Below are 22,231 nucleotides of genomic sequence, written 5' to 3' on the forward strand. Positions count from 1 at the left end.
GTGCAGGGAACAGGTGTATTATACTCATGTCCCAAATACCATGAGCAGCACTGCTGCCAATTTTGTCATTTTCTTTAAAAGTTTCAAATAAAGCAAAGTACAGTCCATCCTGTTTATCCAGTTTCCATATTTGAGAACTCATCTACTCGCTAGAATTTAATTATAACCCCCAAATCAATACCAGCAGCGCTTTCTTAGTCATTCACAGGAAAGATTTTAGTTGCCTGGGAGCATGCTTCTGTGTGAGATCAAACAAGGAGGATGCTCTACCTTCTTATTTCAGCGCTCATACAGAGATGGAGATGGTAGGGGGCAGTGCAGTGCAGGACACTACAGCTCTGTGGCCATGGGACAGTTTGAATCCCAGCTCTGGCATCTGTTCGTGGGGTGGCCTCAGGCAAGTCACTTAACACTCCTTAATTCCATTTCTCTTTTGTGAAACACAGAAAATGGAATATACTAGAATGAGTCGTTCTTAGGATTTAAGATTAGAATCCACATGAGTGGTGTGTGAGTGTGTGTGTGTGTGTGTGTGTGTGTGTGTGTGTGTGTGTGTGTGTGTGTGTACACATTCCCCCTAAGAGCAGTGGTTTAGTATTTGCTAATTCTGTGTTTGCACCAACTATAAAATATAACTACCACAAATAATGAGAAATGACTGTATGGTATTTCCTCGATTTGTATAGTAGTCACCTCTTGTAAAAGTCAGTGAATATTAAAATTGCTGTGAAAATCTTGGTTTATTAATAAAAAGGGATTAAGTTCAAGTCTCATAGTTAAAAACAGGTTTTTCATCTACATGAATTGACAGGACACTTGAAAGTTGGTTGGGATTCTTTGTTTTGGGAGACTTTCCTAAGTATTGCAGTAAATCTGGCGTCCCTGGCTCCCTGTCAGTGGTGCTTCATATCCTTTGTGAAAACAGAGCCTGCCTCCTTGGGCATAGAACTCCTTTTGAGAACAGCTAGTCCACCCAGACAGCCTCAGGATCAGTAAAAATCTATTAGAACCAATAAAAAAAGAGTAGTGGCAACTTACAAAACGTATGTGCAAAAACCAGTGATGTTCCTGTGTCATTAAAATTCAGTTACAGAGATGGGTGGTGTTGATGGTTAACAACAGTGTGAATTACTTAATGCCACTGAATTGTGCACTTTAAAATGCTTAAGATGGTACATTTTGTTATATATTTTGCCACAATAAAAAAATTTTAGGGAATTCCCTGGCGGTCCAGTGGTTAGGACTTGGCGCTTTCAGGGCGGTGGCCCGGGTTCAATGCCTGGTTGGGGAACTAAGATCCCGCAAGCCGCGCAATGCAGCAAAAAAAAAAATTAATGTTTTAATTTTCAGTTAAAATGGTGAGTAAAAACGGACCCCACTTGCAATAGTAACAAATAACATAAAGTAGCAGGGGTAAATCCTATAGGAAATGTACAGTATGGTATCTTTATAAAGAACTGGAGAACTTCGACTGGAATCAGACAGTGTCTTTCCAAACTAACCTTTCTGAGTTAGGCAGTTCCTTGTAGAAGTCATATGTTTTTGGTAGGGAGGAGTGGGTTGGCAAAATTATTCTCTAATTAATCTGCAAAAGTAAAGGTTTCTGGGGCTTCCCTGGTGGCACAGTGGTTGAGAATCTGCCTGCTAATGCAGAGGACATGGGTTCGGGCCCTGGTCTGGGAAGATCCCACATGCCGCAGAGCAACTAGGCCCGTGAGCCACAGCTACTGAGCCTGTGCTCTAGAGCCCGCGTGCCACCACTGCTGAGCCCGCGTGCCACAGCTGCTGAGGCCCGCGCGCCTAGAGCCCGTGCTCCACGACCGGAGAGGCCACCGCAATGGGAGGCCCACGCACCGCAGCGAAGAGTAGCCCCCACTCAACACAAGTAGAGGGAGCCCGTGCACAGCAACGAAGACCCAACGCAGCCAAAAATAAAAATTAAAAAAAAAAAAGTAAAGGTTTCTTTTTTAAAAGAGTGGTATTAATCAAATATGAAAAATATTGTAAAGCTATTATAGAATGTTATACGGAACATACTACAGAGTTCAGAAACCAACCTAATGTAAATGAACATTTAGAATGTGAGGAAGGATTAACCACTGGGAAAATAAAGTTAGATCTTTACTGATGCCATCTTCCAATATTTGTATAAATTATAATTTTAACATTAAAAGAAAGGAAACCGTGAAAGTGCCAGAACAGAATGTTTATTTATTATGAGGATGAGATAGGCCTCTCTGAACTTGGCATAGATCATAATTTGACTACAAATAATTCAAAATGTTACATCCAAAACCACCATAAAGTTAAAAGATAAATGACAAATAGGAAAGTTTTTGTAATGGATGTTACTGACAAAGCATATAATAACTATATAACATGGTCTTTCGAATCCACATGAAAAAGACACTCATCAGCAGAGAAAAATGGGAAAAGAACGTGAGTGGGTTTTTCATTAAAGAGAAAATCCAGTAGATAGTAAGCATATGAGCAAATGCGTTAACTCGGTAATCAAATATAAATAGAATTTGTCAATTATCAGTTTCTCAACAGCAAAAAGAAATGAAGATACTTGTGGTTGTTGAGAGTGAGATAGAAATGATCTTCATTCCTTGTTGGGTGTAAAGTTTTATAATCTTCCCAGAAAGCAATTTGATAAAGTTCATCTAAGGCCTTAAGAATATGCCTTTCATTTTCCCCAGAAAATCTACTTCCAGGAATTTATTCTAGGAAATAATGAAGGCACTGTGAAATGATTTAGCTGTAAGATTGTTCATCATGGCATTGTTATATAATAACAAAAATTGCAAATAACCTAGATTATTTAACAAGTAGGAATTGTTTAAATATAATGAATCAGTAGTAGTTTTTTACCTTTTTACATGACGTTACAAAAATATATATATTCTGACATGGTTTTTAAAATAATACATATATGTTCATAGAAAAAAGTCTGTTTTTCTATTGTTTAAAAACAGAACTAAAAGTCTGAAAAGGAAGTGCACCAAATTGAAAATGAAGTTGTCTCTAGATGGTAGATTTAGAGATGCTTTAAATTTTTCCTCTTGTTTGCTTAGCCACATTTTCTAACTTTTTTTAAACAGAGAATATATTGCTTTTTTATAATAAAAAATTATATTATAAATAATATATTTAAACAATTTTAAGGTGATCCTCATACTGGGAGTTTAACATAGTGATTAAGAGTGTGACCTTTTGATCCATGCAGACCTGGGGTTGTGTCCCAGCTCTGCTACACATTTTGATCCAGGCAAGTTAATTTCTCTAAACCTCAGTTTCTTCAGCTATAAAAACAGGATGATAAAAATCATACTGTGTTACTTAGTTTATAGAGCTGTTATGATGACTAAAGGAAATAATTTATGTAAAGAACTGAAGCTCGGTGCCTGGCACAGGAAGTGCTCATAAAGTGGTAATGGTATGGTAGTAATAATAATAAAACTTGAACTTGTTACTTCAGTTCTTAAAGTATGAAATGTTGAGGATAACTGCTTTATATTATAGATTATCTCTTATTATACAGTCATTTAGTGCCATTTGTGCTTGATGCTAGTTTTTATACATTTATAAAATGGAGTAAGGTGGGTCTATTTCTTAACTATGGTGACTAGACTGGATTTGCTAATTGTTCTAGTGTGAAATCTCATTCTGATCCACCTGTGTAACTTAGGTCCTGTCCCCAGACCTCCACCACCAACTCTGTTACAGCAGCCTGCTTCCTTCACAACTCTTATCACAATTTATAATTAATGATTTATCCCTTTGTTTACTTATTTATTATCAGTGTCCTCCATTAGGCTATAAGTGCAGTAGGGGCAGAGACTGTCTTGTTGACCATTATTTCCCCAGTGCCAGGCCCAGTAAGTATTCATCGAGCTGAAGAATTGTCAGAGTTTGGGACGCTGCACATCAGGTCTGATGGCTGACACATCTCTCGTCATGAAGGAGATGTGCAGACAGATTTGGACTAAAATTATCATTACAACAAAAGTGGGTATTTAGGTTAAATAAATTACTTGGCTCAAAAATGTACAGTACAGAAAACAGATTCTACTTAAGTTCCCAATAAGTTACTCTAGCAAGAGTTTTTTGGTAAGCAGATGACATTTCCAAGGATGTTTAATTTTTGATAGTTTTCTTTATTATGAGCAAAATTAGATGTTCTGAGTAACACTTAAAAAATGTATAAGCCTTTGGAGTATGAATGCTTACTGAATTATGTATGTTATTTTATATTTGGCCTCATTCTCTCAGGTTCACAGTTAATAGAAGAATCTCTATAGTCGGATTTGGTTTATATGGATCTATTCATGGTCCCACGGATTATCAAGTGAATATACAGGTACACTTTTTTTTGCCCACTGTATACCATCTGAAATATATAACAGGTGTCATTTTATGGTAAGATATTGTTTCGGCAAAATCCAAATTTCAGTATAATTATCACAGGCATCAGAAAGCCTATTAGTATTTTAAGCCTAGAGGGTTCCATTTTACAATTGATCTAAAAAGTGTAGTTTCAGAAAATTGAGGTCCTGGGGTCCTTAACAGAAGCATTAACATATAAGGAGCTCTCCTTTGTCCAGGAAATGCTTCTATTAGTTCTTCCTGCTGTGTACTGACTGTCTCAAAACACCCACCTGCTTTTTTCATGGTACTTTGAACTCTAGGGCTTGAAACTGTCTAATTTCCTATAACTACTGGTAACACCTCTGATTTCTGATTGTCTGACCATACCCTGCCCCATTCTTAGATCTGCTCCACCTCAGTTCTTTCAGATACAGCACGATTACTTAATCTCGAAGAAAGTGAAGCACCTCTCTCCTTCCCTTTCAGTCAACCAGTGTTCTCCACACTTTTTTTTTTTTTTAAACATCTTTATTGAAGTATAATTGCTTTACAATGGTGTGTTAGTTTCTGCTTTATAACAAAGTCAATCAGTTATACATATACATATGTTCCCATATCTCTTCCCTCTTGCATCTCCCTCCCTCCCACCCTCCCTATCCCACCCCTCTAGGTGGTCACAAAGCACCGAGCTGATCTCCCTGTGCTATGCGGCTGCTTCCCACTAGCTATCTATTTTACATTTGGTAGTGTATATATGTCCATGACACTCTCTCACCCTGTCACATCTCACCCCTCCCCCTCCCCATATCCTCAAGTCCATTCTCTCTTAGGTCTGTGTCTTTATTCCCGTCTTTTGATTGCACATCCCAGTTAGTAAAATTATTTTTGAAACACATCTACATTGTACTTTTATTTACTATACACATATACCTATGCAATACTATACTTATTTTATATTATACATAAATTAAAACACAAAAATAGAAATGAAAAAAGGAAGTAAACAATGTTTCAGACTTCTTTCAGCTGAAAAAACTGCTCTCTCTAAAATGTTAATTAATATACTATTTTTAATAGTAAAAACATTGGTGAACTTTGTGATCAAAATGCATCATTGACTTTCAAGATACACAACAATTCAAAGATCTGGTCTGGTCTGGGGACTTAACTGGTGGCACAGTGGTTCAGAATCTGCCTGCCAGTGCAGGGAACACGGGTTCAAGCCCTGGTCCAGGAAGATCCCACATGCCGTGGAGCAACTAAGCCCGTGCGCCACAACTACTGAGCCTGCATGCCACAACTACTGAAGCCCTCGTGCTTAGAGCCCGTGTTCCGCAACAAAGACAAGCCACCGCAATGAGCAGCCCACGTACTGCAATGAAGAGTAGCCCCTGCTCGCCGCAACTAGAGAAAGCCCGTGTGCAGCAAGGAGGACCCTACACAGACAAAAATATAGATCTGGTCTGATGACAGCCAAAAAAGATACTTCACTACCTCACAAAGACACCTTGTTCCAAATGGAAGAATTGCTTTATTGGCTGTGCTAATGAAATCATGCTCATTTTTAAATTCTATCGACTAATGTTTATAGTGAAATTCAGCTATAAATTAAATCATTCATGTCAATTCCTTGCTCTTATAAACCAATTAGAAAGTTTGTTTTAATATTTTTAATAAATAGGGTCAAAAGCCACTGAAATTGTTTATTTGAAAGATTTTAAAGGTTAGGAAATTTTGTTTCTATAATTTTTAATGCCAAAAAACCACAGCAGACCTCTCGGGTATAAAAGATTTTCATGATCACTCCCCATTTTACTTTATATATTGTTAAGATCCTATCCATAGGATCCATAAGCCCACTTAAGCAGGCTGTATAATCTGCAGGCCTGGGAAGGAGTGAGGGCCCCACAGTCATTCTCTTCAGTTGTGGAACCCCTGTCTTCCTTCAGCGCCCCTCACGTATTACATGAGACACCAGATTCCTTGTGTACAGTCTGAGGGAGGGCATCGGGGTTATAGGTATATTAAAATGATAAAATACAAAATGAATAGAAGTAGGACTTCTCTTTATTTTCTTCCGCCCAGTGGCTAGTCTCATGCACCCTCTAGATAACACTACCAGATAGACCTGCCTGGGTTTGAATCTCAGCTCTACCATCTCCAGGGTGTGACTGGGGGCAAATTAGGTAACCTCTCTGAGCCACAGTGTCCTTGTTTACTTTGACAGTAGTGGTACCTCCATTATGTTTTTGTGAGGACCGGTTGAGATGATGCATGTAAAGTGTTTGGAACATAGTCTGTTGCTGTCGTTGTTGCTGTAGTTGTATAATTTGAGTCTCACAGTAGCCTTAGGAAGAAGGCAAACAAGGTTTTTTCCCAAAATAAAAGAAAACTGAGGCTTGGAGAAGTGAAGTGGTTTACTCTAGATTACACTGCCACAACGAAATCCTATGTCTTACTACTTTATTCCAGGGCACCATCATGTCTTTTTTTTTTTTTTTTTTAATTGAACTGTGATATACTATAGTCCCTCAGTATCTGCAGGGGATTGGTTCTAGGACCCCCTGTGGATACCAAAATCCACAGATGCTCAAAGCCCCTTATATAAAATGACGTAGTACAGTCAGTCCTCCACATCCACAGGTTCTGCATCTGCGTATACAGGGGGCCGGCCGACTGTACATACAGAAAAGTAGACATAAGTGGTACGTATGGCTCCCTTTTCATAAACTGTGAACACACTTGTGTAACCAGCAGCCTGATCAAGGAACAGGGTATTACAGCACTCCAGACATCCCCTTGTGATCTTTTCTGGTCACTATCCCACCTGAGGTGGCCACTGTCCTGATCTCTCGCTGCATGTACTGGTTTAGCCTGTTTTACTCTTACCGTTTTTACCTGATATATGCAAAAAGATGGCTTTGTGAGCCTTGGCCTCCACACATACTGTTCCCTTGCATGAAGACTTTTCCCTTATGACCTGGTAACCTCTGAGTTGAGCTTTTAAAACTCTCTTCTGTGGAGCCTCCCCACTTCGTGACAAAATCAGTTTTTCCTCTCCTCCTCCACTCCATCTTATGCATAGCTCTCTACTGCAGGTGCTGTACTGAATTGTCATTGTTTACTTGTCTTCTCTAATGACTAGAAGCTCCCTGAGGGTGTCCCTCAGTGCCTGGCACAGATTATGGAACTAAATCGAAAAGACGGAATTTTCATATTTTGAATATCCACATAGGAAATGCTACAGGAATTTCCCAGCGACAAGACATAGGCTAGCAAGGAGTAAAGGCTCATTTCCCTCAGGTATCTAAAATCCACACAGTCTAAAACACCAGTTCCCAAGCCATGTGTCTTTTTTAGAAGCTCCTCTCTCCTGCAGCCAAGGCCCAGTTATCTAACATCCTCCCCATCCTTACTGCGGTAAATGCATTTTCTGACAGCGTGTTTAAAGCCATCTTTGGTGGTTAGAGACAGTAGAGAAAAATTACAGCAGAGAGATGTAGTAGTCTATTCTGCTGTGCTGAAGGGCTTCATACTCTCTTCTGCGAAACTTTGTTTTAACTTTAATTTCTCTTTTAAAAATTACAGATCATTGAATATGAAAAAAAACAAACCCTGGGACAAAATGATACTGGATTTAGTTGTGATGGGACTGCTAACACATTCAGGGTCATGTTCAAAGAACCCATAGAGATCCTACCCAACGTGTGCTACACAGCATGCGCAACGCTCAAAGTAAGAGTCTTCCTGAATGTTCCAGGTGGTGAGCTGGCGGGGCCCGCGGTCTCCTCTTGCATGTTACAGAGAGCATGTTTCAGTAGAAGCTGAGAGTCACTAACAGTACAGCCTTGCCGGAAGCAGGGAAGGTAGGAAGGTGGGAGTTAAAATATTCCACTGCTTTGAGAAGAGCAGTGCCTCAGCAGAGCTCTGCTCTGAAAGAAATAGTTCTTCATAAGAAATAGCCCTGTGTTTGAGTAGGAGATTGGAAGTTTGACAGAAGATAAAATAAGACAATTATCTCCTTAAAACCATTTCACTGTCCTCTGATAGCTGAGCTCTACATTCAGTATTTTTAGTCATTAATTAGCTTGTAGAAAAAAACTACATTTTTCCTTAAATGACTTGGCATAAATTTTTATACAAGAGCTATAACGAAATACAGTAGATCGGTAATATAATTAAAATACCACATTAAATTGAGTGCTTATTAAATGAAAATTACTAATGAACCTTTTGTTCTCATTTAGGGTCCAGATTCCCACTATGGCACAAAAGGACTGAAGAAAGTAGTGCATGAAACACCTACTGCTAGCAAGACTGTTTTTTTCTTTTTTAGTTCCCCTGGCAATAATAATGGCACTTCAATAGAAGATGGACAAATACCAGAAATAATATTTTATACATAATTCAGCATTATAATACATCCTGGCTAAATAGTACCATACAGTCTAGTCTCAAAGGCATAAAAAACTGGCCACAGAAAAGAGTTTCGTGTTATGAATATTTATAACTGTAAGATAAGAGACATTTTAGTTTCTTAGAAAAGATAGATAAGTGTTGACTTAAATCTCTGCATGATTTAAAGGGAGATTTTCCATTCTCTTATAACCTTAGGGGAAAAAAGAACCGGTTTAATTGTTTAAAAAAAAAAAACAGCTATTTCAGCTTTATCTTGCATAGTTTCATAGATTAGCTGACTCATAATCTTTCAGCAGTTTTATAACTGAAAGATTCTTGTTTTATATAGCTGGGTTTTTTTTTTTCTGTTTTAACTGTTTTGAAGGTTACATAAGATGAGGTGGGTCAGTATTCCTACAGAATTCCTATTAACTCAAATAACTAATTTCAGAAAATGAAGAAAACTGACCTCATCTTTGGAGTTTCTAACTATCTGGTGGTTAGCATTTGCAATATTGCTAGAAATAGGCTTAACAAATGCCAAAGAAAATCTTCAGTGCATTTACAGAAAAGGATATTTTATAATAGTATAATATGTTACATAGTACAGTTTTAAACGATAAATGAAATTTGTACGAATTCACAATAATGTGATATAAACAAAGGGTCTAAAGGTGTACTCCAAGACTGGCTTCTTTATCACTAAGCTGCACCACTGTACGTGTCTCTCTCTGGGGGGATGCGGTTGAGAATTCCCAAGATTGAGGTGATGGTGGTGGTGCTGATGGTGGCTGAGTAAACAGACCTCAGTTCAGCTCTGTGGAGATAATCTGTATACACAGCAAGAACTGGAATGAAATACTAACATCTCTAACAGCTGCTTTGAAACTTTAAAGATATCCAACAGAATCACTCCTGAAAAGTATACTTTCTGTCACCTACACAGTTCTATCCGAGAAATAAAATATGTTTAACATTCATGACCTCACTGTCAACAGGTACAGCTGCCTAAGGAGGGGATAGGAAGTATATTGGAAGAATGACATTTATACACTTTTATAAAGCAAAATTTTTATATAAATAACATTCTTTTTCTTTCCCTTCAAAATGATTATCTCATTAAAAATGTATGTGTGATTAAGTTTAAGCTATATCAAATAGTTGTGGAAGATGTGTAGAAATCACAATTCTTTTAAGTATCAACTTAAAAAGAATTTTTTCTAAATGTTAATTAGGATAAAAAATTTTTCCATCTAAAGTAGTATTCTATTTGCTATTTTCAAGAAGGTAGTGAGGTGTGGTGGTGGCAGAGGTCTCATGTAACTGAAGGTAGTCATACAAGGGACAAGAAATGGAACCGTTTACTGACATGGGACATCCCCTGGAATTTTTAAAAAATAAATATCTATTGTACTTTTATTTATTTTTTTTGTCATTTGTCTTTTCTAAAAGTTGAGTGTAAGACACCATTTTGGAACAAAGCTTCTAATTAATTGAGGTTGAACCTTATTTTTAATTTATGGAAGTAATGCAACCCATAGTAAGAATGCCTTACTGTTGCCTTAAAGCAACTATAGCAGCAACAACTGTTGCCGTCTGCTGCTTCATCAGTTTTTTTCAGTCTCAGGATTTTCTCCCCTGTTCTACTCTCAGTAGGTGAGAGAAAGGAAACTGTTCTTGTTATTTACTCTGATATAGTGTAAGGACCATCTCGCCATCGTTTAGTATTAATAGAGCACCTGAGTGACTCCTGGGTACCAGGCTCTGCACTGAGTACTTCACACACGTTCTCATTTGCTTCTCACAACATCAGTATGAGAGAAGTACTATTATAATACCCATTTCACAGGCCAAGAAATTCATGATTTAAAAGGTCAGTAAGTGGTGGGAAGCAGAATTTAAACCCAGATCTATCTCCCAAGCTACAAAGTTGGGAAAATGTTATTTTGCTGGGTCCCAAAATGCCACCATTCTCAAACTTTACAATGAGACCCAAAAAGATACTTGGCTAATCTGTATTTACTGTAGAATATAAGCAATTTCTATTTTTTAGAAGAGTGATTACTCCAGTATCTACCCAACAAATTGTGATTATTTGTTTGCATTATAAAAGTGTTCTTTCTTTAAGGCCCACATAAGTAGTGCTTTTAATTTGCAAGAAAAAAATTTACCGGGAAACAGATAACCTTAATAGGACTTTAGAGAGAGCCAGGTCTTCAAATGCAGTATGTTAAATGCAATACGTTTTAGACAAAACATTGTTCCCTTTCGAGTCCTGTCTCCTTCAAACAGTCTGCTCCTTTTTGCTTCCCGGTTCTAGTTATCCAGATTCAAAACCTGAAAATTGTCCCTTGAATTAGACAATGCATCATTCATAAGAGAGGACGGTGCTATAGTAATCCCAGCCCCAAGAGCTACACGGCTCATTTAGTCTTTTGCCGAGTTTGCACACATAAAAAAATCCATCTTCTCCATTGGCAAAGGCTAAGATAAGATTGAGTTTTTAAACTGAACTTTACTAAAACCTGAAAGAAATGTAAAAGAAAACAGGAACCAGTATAAACATTTATAATGGGTTTTCTGCCATTTGGATCATATCCCCTATTTTTTTTTTTTTTTTTTTTTTTTTTTACCATTGGGCAGCATTTTTTTCCAACTCTCTCCTTTCCAGAGGCAAAGATTCGGGGCAGAAGCAACAACAGATGTACAGTTTGGGTGGCAAATGGAGCTGATGGCTTTTCCCCTCCCCCTTCTCCACTCCCCACTCCTGAGTGACCTTTGGGAAAGTCTGAATGGTCCTTGCAGGGCACCTCTTCCCTCGCTCTGCCTTCGCTCATCTAGTCAACTGCCAGGTAACATAATAATCCACGATTGTAAGTGCCCCCTTTATTTCCATCTGAACTGTCAAAGCTTTAACTGAGGCTGTCATGACTTCACCCCAAACTAATTCTATATAATGCTGATTCAGCTTTTGTGCCCCAATTCTTAACTGATTTCAAACAAAGAAAATATGGCTTTGGTTTAACACCTGGTTCACTTTCTTCTACCAAAGCCTTCACACTGAGTGGCCTCAGTGTCCAAGTGGGTGGACAACCCAGCCAAACCTAGCTTTCCATTTTCTTGCTAACCTCCAGTAACCTTCACCATTTCATGTCAATCACTCCTGCTCATGACCACACCATGTACCTTGTCATATGGACTTGCACTACCTCTGAAATGGTAAATTCAGACTTTACACTCTCTGACCACAACCTTCGATGCCTCTTCAGCTCTCACACATACTCCCATACATGTGTCCTTGAACCTCAAGACTGCCATTCCTTTGACCTCTCCGTCCTTTCTGTCAACCCTCTTCCTTCCCTACCCTAGTAGACTCCACCTTCGAGCTTTTGGTTTTTTTCCTTCTCCACTTTTGATCTTTGATCACCATTAACCATTTCAGTAACCCTCAACCCCCTCATCCCCACCTGGATGAAACCAGTTGTCTGCCTTACCTTCAACTTCCTGGCTGCTGGGTCCAGGCATTTAAAAATGATATAACTGTACAAGACTGGGGTCATGATGATTTCACGGTCTCCAAGTTCAGCTAGACCATCAGTGTTGCAGAGTGAGAGTTTCAACAGTTAGCTCTTTGACATTCTCCAGAGTATTTAAATCTGTTCCACTCTCCTCACATCTTCAACACCTCCTCTCCTTCAGCTAATGAAAGAACTCCAGCTCCTCGCATCAAACCTATACACACAGCTACATGTGCACCTAAACTTTTCCTTCTCTTGTGAAGGAAGGGGTGGCTGAGTAAGGCTTCTTGTAGACAGGTCAGTCTCCACCTGTGCTCAGAACCCCACCACCTCCCTCTGTTGTAACTTCTCCTCTCTTGGCTTATTCCTATGCATATTCAAATGTGGTTAATTCTCATCCAGTTTAAAAAAGAAAAAACATCTTAACGTCATGTGCTCATCCAATACCAGTTACTCCTTCACAGTGAAATTGTATTATTTTCTACACACATTATCTCTTTCCTCTTCTGCACTGAAACTGCTAGCACCTAGGTCGCTAACACCGCTCGTTTCTGTTTTACATGCCCTCTCTGTGGCACTACTCCCTGTTGACTACTCCCTCTTGAAGTACCCTTTCTTGGCTGCTACGTACTCCTACATCTGGCTAATGTCATTTGGTGCCTTCGTTTCTTTACATTTTCTTAGGGTTCTGTCCTGGGCCCTCATGCTCTGCACACTCTCTGGGTCTTTATCTCATCCATGTGCATGGCTTCAATTACCATCCATTTTCAGAGGGCTCCAGAATCCATCATCAGTCCACATCTCTCAAGCTTCAGTTACAGACGTTCAGTTACCCCCTTAATATTTCTACTTAGTGTCCCACAGCTGTCTCAAACTCATTATGTCCCGGACTGAACAATTCACCTCAGACTCCCAAACCTGCTCCTCGGGCCCCAAACCTGGGCATCTTCCCTGACTCTTCACTCTCATTCCCACATCCAGTCATTCCCCAAGCTCCGATCATTCTAGTTCTTGAGTATGCTTGAAATGATCAGCTCTCAGTTCTCCATTCCCACTGCTACTACTCTGGTTCAGGCCACCATCTTCCATTTAAGAGGGAGGTCTCCCTACCTCTATTCCTCTATTGGCCACACTGCAGCCAGTGATCTTTCTAATCACAACAAATGTGACTCTACCAATCCTTTGCTTCAAACCCTTCAATGACTCTGATCTTGCCTCCGCCTTCTTCAGTTTCATCTTTTGCCACTTCGCGCATCAGAATATATTTCCTCTCCTTTTACATTGTGGCATCCTCAGCGTCTGGCACAAGGTAGAAGCTCCATCAGTACACGGAAGGTACCCAAAGGCTAAAGCAGCAGGAGACTCTACATCCACTTAAGGGCCATAGGAAGCAGCGTGGGGCTCTGCACCTGCTGGTTGGCTGCAGCAGCGAGAAGACACCTGGCCCTGTGCGCTCTTGGCCGCTCACTCCAATCCTTTCTTCCCATGAGGAAACAAGACCAGAGGTGGGTGGGTGGTGGTCACGACTCGACCAGAGCCCAGCTCCCCATCTCTCGGCCTCCTGAGCCGCTTTTCTAGGTGGCGAGGTTCCCGCGCAGGTCCGGGAAGAACGAGGGGTCTTGCTCCCGCCAGCCGGAAGATGTCGCCCTCGTGACAGAGCAGAGGCGCAGGCCAGAGAAGCCGCTCCTGCCCGCTGCGTGCGCAGGTGCAGAGGACTCTTCCGGCGTCGGGCCGCCTTCCCTGCCGCCTCCTTGGCGTGGATGCTGCGGCTCGGCTCCGGGGTGAGGAAGCTGGGGACAGGACCCGGTGCTCGGGCTGCTGCCCGGCTCCCTCTGGGCACCGAGATGCCTAAGAAAGCTGGTGCAACGAACAAGGCCAGTGGCAAGTCCCTTGGCAGTGGGAGGGTGGGCTGCAGGAATGCTGGTTGAGGAGCGCGGGAGAGAAGCGGGACCCGCGGGTGGGTAGAAGCTCCGCCAACTGCATGTTGTCTCTGAGTTCCGGGCCTCCCGCTCCCCGTCTCTCTCGGATGCGCCGCCGCCCGCCGTGGAAGTCGGAGGGCCCGGGCCGGCGGCGCGCGAGGCTGTGCCTGAGCTGTGGCTGCCGACCCCGCCGGCCTCGCTCCCACACTCCCAGGCTCGCGCTTCGTGTTCCGGCAGTGCAGTGCGGCCTGTGCTTCCCTGGGAGGCTCTAGTTAGCGTTCTGTCTCCTTCCCTTGGCTGGTCTTCGCACCCCTCCGTCAGTAATGCACCACTCCCACTTCCCTTCCACCGTCTCTGCAGGGCTGACTCCAATCGGCTCCTAAGACCCGGCTCTAAGACTGCCTCCTGCCGGGAGCTTCCCCAGTGTCCCGAGGCGGGACTGCCTTCCCCTTCTCTGCGCCGTGATGTCCCGTGCGTGTGTGGTCGGCGCTCCTAGCACAGTGTATTAGAGTGATTATTTGTTCTTTTTCTCTCGCTGTAGTCCGAGCTCCTTGAGCTCCATGTGTCCTTATTCATCTTTACATCTCCTTTGCCTACATTCTGCCTTGGTGCGCAGTTCATGTTTGTTCAATGGAAAGTTCCTAGTACAGCTTCTGGCACACAGTAGTCCTTTAAATACCACTGTTGTTCCTTCCTCCTCCCCTTCCCCCCAGAACACACGGATATACACCGTCCAGCCATAGTTGTTCACAAACATTTGTTAACTTGTGCTGCTTGAGATACAAAGATGAAAAATGAATAATCGCTGCTCCCTGAGGAATGGGAAATACAAAGCCGACAGTAGGAACCAGTTCTAAGTCAGGTCTTCCAAGGCAGGAAAAAAGCACTTTGTGGGGTTGATGGGAAGGCTTCATGGAAGAATTGATTTGAGCCATGAAGGATGATGGAAAACCATTCTGGGTGGCCAGAAGTCCCTGGACGTGACCGAGTAGCCTAGTTTGTCTTGGTTAAGGGTGAAGAGGAATCATGGAAAGATCACATGTGTGGGAAAGTATTCTGTAACCGTAAAGTTGTAGTGTGACTGTTGTTGTCGTTTTAGGGTAAAAGCCAGAGCAAGGAAGCAGAGAGACCAGTTCCTCCCTCAGGTCCTGTGGCAGTTGATCCCAAAGGTTGCGTCACCATAGCCATCCATGCCAAACCTGGTTCCAAACAAAATGCTGTGACAGGTATACCTGGCCACTGGGGTGGGAATCTTGTATGAACCACTTGTCTCCTCTCCATCCTCCCTTTGCCTTGGCTTGCTGAAAGTTCATCCTGTATGGTCAAGTATATTTTTCACACCTGCAGTTAGAGGCTTCTCCATTTTTAAATTCTGGATTCTAATGTAAAGGTGTAACCTAGTGTTTAAAAGCAAATATACCATATTTAAAGCATACCAAGTTAGATGAAAAAACCATTTTGTATTGTCCTTTTTAATATGGTATTTTATGAACCAGGATTTACTGTGGTGATCAATTCAAAATACAAACTGCGAATCGTTATGTTGTACACCTGTTATGTGTCAATTATACCTCAAAATTTAAAAAGGTATTTTAGAAAGAACATATATAGAAACGTGTAGCCTAGATGATTCTTAGTTTGTCCTATTCCAAAAGTGGAAACATTGGCCAGAGAAAGAAAGACGTTTTGGTTGATTTTTTTAAATGACCATTGGTCCAAGGAGGGAGAGAAAACCTCAGATCTGTGAACATGATCGTCAACACCTGTGTGAGCTTATTTCAAATCAAAACTCTACAAGATATTTCTGGGCCCAGTTCTTTCATCTGTCAGATGAGACAGTTAGAAGCTTTTAAGCTATTCCCTGGAGTCCAAAAGGTGCCTCAGGAATCTCTGCAGTGGGCAAGGGGGAGGTTGGCAGACAGGACTCCTGAGTAGCTGTTTACATTTGTTTTAAGTGTTGGGGCTTCAGGGGAGGTTGGGTGGGGTGGGAGGCTTCTGATTGGGAAAAAAGTTTGATCTGAGTTATCTTGACGGTCTTTTTCACCCACTAAAGCTAAAGCTCTGTATTCCAATTTTTTAAATATTTTGAAAACAAGACCTCAAAATTGGGGTGCTAGGCCTGGCTTGTGTTGATGGCCATGTTAGCTTGCCTATTTGTTGGCTGTACCCTCCTTGGCCAGCATTTTCTAAGTAGTCACTGTGGACACTGTCTGCTGTTGGAATACCATGTTTCATCAGATCTAACTGGCCATCATCTGTAAGGTGCAAAAGTACTTTGTGTACCAGTAAGACAAAATCCACATCAACTAAACACTTTCTTTTCCATTATAAGATACATCAGGATTTCAAAGATATTAAAATGTGAAAAACTGTGCATCATAGAATCAGTGACAGGATAGGAGGAGGGTTGTTCTACCATTTCATTCCTGTGGATTCTGTAGCTGTGTTTACACAGGCAAGATGTAAGTGTGTGGAAATGCCCAAGTAACCCCAGATGCAGGACCAGCTCAAGCTCATTTGCAAACTGCTTTGAGTGTATACTTCTCTCTCAGAAATAACAGTGGAGGATTGCAGGCAGGTTGCTCTTTATAAAGGCTGTATTGATGAGGGAGTCTGGACCACTCTTCAAAAAGCAGTGTTCATTGTCCCTGGATTTCAAAGCATGAATTCAAATTTATTTGTGAATCACAATGCCACTTTCTAGCCATGTGACCTTGGACACATTACTTCTCGGTTCCAATTTCCTCGTTTGTAAAATGGAGATAATAAAGGTATTAATATCTTCATAAAATTATAGGAATAAACAAGTTAATATTTGTAAAGCCCTTAAAACATGTTTGTGTGCCCTTAAAATTAGTGTATGTAAGCGCTGTGTAGATGCTAACTAAATACTACATTTTAAAAACATCAAAGAGACATTTCACATAAGAGGTGAATCTAATCCAGTGCTCCCACTTTCCTGATGAGGAGACCCCGAACAACCCTCTACAGTTTCGTGAGCTGCCTGGTTCATCCACTTCCCAGTGACACTGCGGGGCTAACACCCAGCTCCTCTGACTCCCTGCCTGGGCTCTTCCTGTTAGACCGAGTGCAGTCTCCAGCTCCTAAATCCAGGTTATTGCCCAGGACTCTGTAGGCCCATTTTGGTCAGCAGGGTGGGGTGGGGTAAATATCAGTTTTCTTCTCTGGATTTCCGTAATGGTAGCGGCATATTTATGTTTATGTTTCCTTAACTGTGATTAATCATTCTTCATTCAGCAGTTATTAATTGAAAACCTACAATATGCCAGACAAATGCAAACACTTTTACAAAATATGCTCACTGTGTGGAGAAAAAGAACTCCACGAGGATCAAGTCCACACTGTTTTCATTCCAGATTTGACAGCCGAGGCTGTGAGTGTAGCTATTGCAGCACCTCCGACAGAAGGAGAGGCTAACGCCGAGCTTTGTTGGTATCTTTCCAAAGTCTTAGAGCTCAGGAAGAGTGATGTGGTTTTGGATAAGGTAGGTCTCTCTCTCTCTCAACGTCTTTGAGTACTACATCAGTCATGACTTTTAAAATACCAATTTTTTTCTTTTCCAAATAATTGAAAAACCAGTTGTTTTTAATGCTCATAATCATTTAATCACTAAAATCTGTGAATTCTTCCTAATCTCCTTCACTCCTAATGCCTCACTCCTTCAGACTGTGCACACGCTATACTTGTATTCCTTAATTGCCATCATTTCCAGCATTTTCTCCTAAGTTCATTCCTGTACCTGCTCTGTCAGATTAATCTTGCTTGTCTTTTCCCTCAGTCATCACCATACTAGAAAAATCTAAAATGGTTCCTGTTGTCATCTCCATTAGTGAGTGCATCAAGCATACCTGGTCCCCCGTGTTATCCTTGCTCACTAGGAGAAGCTTATTAGGAAGAGAGACGACTCATGTGAAGTCATTAATACCATGGGTTTGCACTAGGGGTGGATATCAAAATCACCTGGAAATGATTTCTAGAACACAGGTTCCTGGGCATCACCCCAGACTTAACTGAAATAGAATCTGCAGGAGTAAGACCCACTCGTGTTTATATTTCTTAAAGCTCTACTTGTTTTCCAGTGCTATACTCTGTAGCTCCTACCCAGGATCCAGCGGGCACTCAGAGTCATTGGTTAGTAGGCGGTACCTAAACGTCCATCTGATCAGGCCACTCACTGCCTCACCGTCGCCCCTGCGGCAGGTCATTTTGGATTTTCTCCAGCACATGTGCTCTGGCATTTGCCTGAAAGACTCCCCACTCTTCCACCTGTGCAGCTTCTACCCATCTAGATAAATACCTGCTCAAAATTTACCTTCTTTAAAGGGTGTTTACCTTTCTATAGTTGTCTTAAGCAGTTGTGGAATCATAGCACTTGGATATGTGGTTGCTTTTTGTTCGGAATTTTCAGAAATGTGTAACAGTATAGAGAATACCAATTTGTTTAACATTTGGAATTATTTTTATACAAAGTTTATATAAAATTGCAATATTTGTTTTGGTAATTTAAAAAATAATTTAAACAAAAGTATTACTTGAAACCAGAATATTGTACATCTGGATTCCATATTCATTTTGAAAATTTAATGCCTAGCTTTTATTATTACAGAAATTGATGTATGAAGGTTAAAAACTCTGGAGAGTTGTAAAAATATTGTAGTAAGGTGGAATCCAAGAGACAGCCTTTGGTTAGACCAGAAATGGCTAGGAGAAAGTGGGCACTAAGCTGTCAGGAAAACACCAGCCCACCTGTAACAACACCTCAGCAACTGAGGTCTGCTGTCTCTAATAGCATTAGACAGTTGAGTGTGTTATCCTGACACTGTTGTTTTTTCCTTTTGGTCCAGGGTGGTAAATCTCGTGAAAAAGTGGTGAAGCTTTTGGCCTCCACAACTCCGGAAGAGATCTTGGAGAAACTGAAAAAGCAAGTTGAAAAAAAATAAAAGCAAGAAATGAAAAGTACACCCTTGAGAAACTTTTTTATTGCTAATGATGAAAAGACTGTTAAAAAGGAAAATATATTTAAAGACACAGAATGTGGAAATACACATATATTTAATAAGAACAGGACACAAAAAAGAAGTATGAAGATTGAAAGTACTGTATGTTGAATTTAGGTTCTAAAATCCCTGATCCCAAACAGCTTGGGACATGTTACTCTGATTTCATGGTGTTACAAAATAACAGAGCTGGAAAGGATATTTAAGATGACCTGATTCAGCCCCTTTCATTTTGTCATGGGGCTTCTGATGTCCAGAATTTGAGTGTATTCAGGATCACATGGTGTAAGATGGCAACTAGAACCTAGACCCCTTGGCTCCCAGTTGAATGCAGTTTATCCCAATTGTAAATTAAAATATTTCCACAGCACTACTGGAATTCTGGGGATGGCCTTCTAATCCAGTTTACAAGTGACAGAGGAAGACCTGTCACTGCTTCGTAGTGTCACTTTGTATTTTAAAATGCTTATGTATTTTATTATGTAAAATGCAAAATTTTTTTCTGTGTTTTTTAAAAATTCTGTTGACCATTTTGTTAAAAAGTAAATAAGAATAATCAAGGCTTGTAATTTAGGGAATTCCCCGGCAGTCCAGTGGTTAGGACTCGGCGCCTTCATTGCCAGGGCCCTGGTTCAGTCCCTGGTTGGGGAACTAAGATTCTGCAAGCCATGCAAGACACAGCCAAAAAAAAAAAAACAACTTGTAATTTAACGTTAATTTTCATTTTTGAGAAGTCATGAATTTTCTTCCTCCTTGGATGGTAACTGCAGTCATCAAATCTGGTAGTTCTTAAGAATCTCCTAGGGGCTTCCCTGGTGGCGCAATGGTTGAGAGTCTGCCTGCCAATGCAGGGCACACGGGTTCGAGCCCTGGTCTGGGAAGATCCCACATGCCGCGGAGCAACTAGGCCCGTGAGGTGAGCCACAACTACTGAGACTGCGCGTCTGGAGCCTGTGCTCCGCAACAAGAGAGGCCGTGACAGTGAAAGGCCCGCACACCGTGATGAAGAGTGGCCCCTGCCTGCCGCAACTAGAAAAAGCCCTCTCACAGAAACGAAAGACCCAATACAGCCAAAATAAATAAATAAATAAATAATAATTTAAAAAAAAAGAATCTCCTAAGATCCTCAAAAGAAGACAAGATCTGGAAGCTATTCAGTATTTGTAAAAACCTATCAAAAGTCATATCTATATTGAACTTCAAAAGCTAATAATAAATATCTTGGTTTTAAATGTTCAATAAAATTATAGTAATTTGTTAAGGTGATAACTTAACCTGATTACCTTTGCTGATAGAAGAGCCGATCTGCAGTTGTGTACTTTGTCCAAGTACATGAGAAAAATCTACTGACAGACAAAAATCTTTAAAAATATAAAAGCCACAAAAAGGACCAATAATAAAAATTACGGATGGTAAAAGAACTGGGAGCCACTCATCTAGTACAGCTTACTCTGTTGAGAGGAACCAAGGACAACCAAAGGTAGGTGGCTCATCCAAGATCAGAGTAAACATTAAGGGCAGAGCATGGGTTATGCTCATCTGCCTTCTCTTCTAAGCCATTTTGCCACATTACCTCCAAATGTGCTTCTGTTTTACGTGGTCTTGGCTTCGGAACCTTTTCTGTTCTTTTTCAGCATTGTTCTGGTGTGTGCTCTACCGGCATTTTACTTGTGGTTTTTACGTGAATCACTGTTTGTTACGATGCTTTCCTTGATAAGTAACAGAAACCTAACTCATCTGGCTCAAACAATAAAGGGATTTATTAGCTCACATACCTGGAAAGTCCAGAGGCAGGATTTACTTAGAGGTTATTGACTCAGCAGCTCAGTGATGTCATAAAGGACCCACTTTCTTTCCTTCCCCTGACTTACTTCAGCAGTGCCAGCTTCACCCTCAGGCCTGTTTCCCCCATGGAGGCAAAAAGGCAGCAGTTCCAGGCTTCTTGTCCACCTGTCACCCCCTCCAGTAGAAAAAAAGGCCTCTAAGAAGAGCTGTGGTATTTCTTTTCCAAAAGCTCTCAATCAGCTCCTCCTTGTATCTCAGCCCAGATTAGGTAACACAAAGTTTCTAAACCAGCCCCTACTGTCAGGGAATGCCATGTTATAACACAGGTTACCTAAACCAGTGACTAGAGAAAAGAGGAGAGTTACTCTAATTGTTATAGACTAATCAAGGCCCATCCTAGAGCTGGGGATGGGCTCAGCCTACTTGGAAGCAAAGGAGTGAGCAGAGAGAGAGAGGTAGATACTTGAATACAAATTGGGAAAAGTTAGAGAAAGAGAAATGGATGCTGGATAGGAGTCAACAAATACCCGTCACAATCGTCTATTCATTTAAAATGACCATTATTTTAACGGACTTTTTTGCCTAATCACTTTTTTTGAGAAACACACTATTTTTTTTTTTTTTTAAACTTTGGGTTTATTTATTTATTTATGGCTGTGTTGGGTCTTCGTTTCTGTGTGAGGGCTTTCTCTAGTTGCGGCAAGTGGGGGCCACTCTTCATCGCGGTGCGCAGGCCTCTCATTATCGTGGCCTCTCTTGTTGCGGAGCACAGGCTCCAGACGCGCAGGCTCAGTAATTGTGGCTCACGGGCCTAGTTGCTCCACGGCATGTGGGATCTTCCCAGACCAGGGCTCGAACCCGTGTCCCCTGCATTGGCAGGCAGATTCTCAACCACTGCGCCACCAGGGGAGCTCACACACTATCTTTTTAAAAAGAACATCCTTACTTTGTCATCAAAAAACTGTTGGCAGAGGTAGGAACTAGTTCAGCAGCTGTGTTTGAGGACATGTTTCCCTTTCTTCCTTAGCAAATGAGGTTGCCTTTAGCAGTCTGATGCTCTCTTGACCCACACAGGGCTGTTCCCCATTAATAACAATCACAGCTAAGGCCTGGGCACCTTGAGCTGCTGTGGAAGTTTAATTAATGCAGCTTTCTTCAGCTGGGCCCTGTTCTTCCCCCAAGGATATTAAGACAGGCCCAGTGACCTAGGACAAGGACACAA

At 41.1% G+C, this 22,231-nt stretch overlaps 2 protein-coding genes across 4 annotated transcripts in view; both read left to right on the forward strand.

The window, feature by feature from the left end:
- The window catches only part of BTBD1 (BTB domain containing 1), a 43,962-nt gene extending 33,774 nt beyond the window's left edge, over positions 1 to 10,188 (forward strand). For 2 of the 3 annotated variants that reach the window (XM_059912360.1, XM_059912361.1), the window contains 3 exons: positions 4,276 to 4,363; positions 7,960 to 8,106; positions 8,619 to 10,188. In XM_059912360.1, the coding sequence (XP_059768343.1) occupies positions 4,276 to 4,363; positions 7,960 to 8,106; positions 8,619 to 8,777 (394 nt within the window). In that variant the 3' untranslated portion in view covers positions 8,778 to 10,188. Of the gene's footprint in view, positions 1 to 4,275; positions 4,364 to 7,959; positions 8,107 to 8,618 lie in introns of those variants that run through there. The other variant, XM_059912362.1, reaches the window with a different exon arrangement.
- Positions 10,189 to 13,991: 3,803 nt separating this feature from the next.
- On the forward strand, positions 13,992 to 20,456 carry C2H15orf40 (chromosome 2 C15orf40 homolog). The gene is made up of 4 exons (XM_059912363.1): positions 13,992 to 14,161; positions 15,306 to 15,432; positions 17,584 to 17,711; positions 19,072 to 20,456. The coding sequence occupies exons 1-4, from the start codon at positions 14,048 to 14,050 to the stop codon at positions 19,165 to 19,167; spliced, it is 465 nt and encodes a 154-aa protein (XP_059768346.1). The 5' UTR covers positions 13,992 to 14,047; the 3' UTR covers positions 19,168 to 20,456.
- The last annotated feature ends 1,775 nt before the right edge of the window (positions 20,457 to 22,231 follow it).

Source organism: Balaenoptera ricei, chromosome 2 (genome assembly GCF_028023285.1).
Source record: "Balaenoptera ricei isolate mBalRic1 chromosome 2, mBalRic1.hap2, whole genome shotgun sequence".
Lineage (NCBI taxonomy): Eukaryota > Metazoa > Chordata > Mammalia > Artiodactyla > Balaenopteridae > Balaenoptera > Balaenoptera ricei.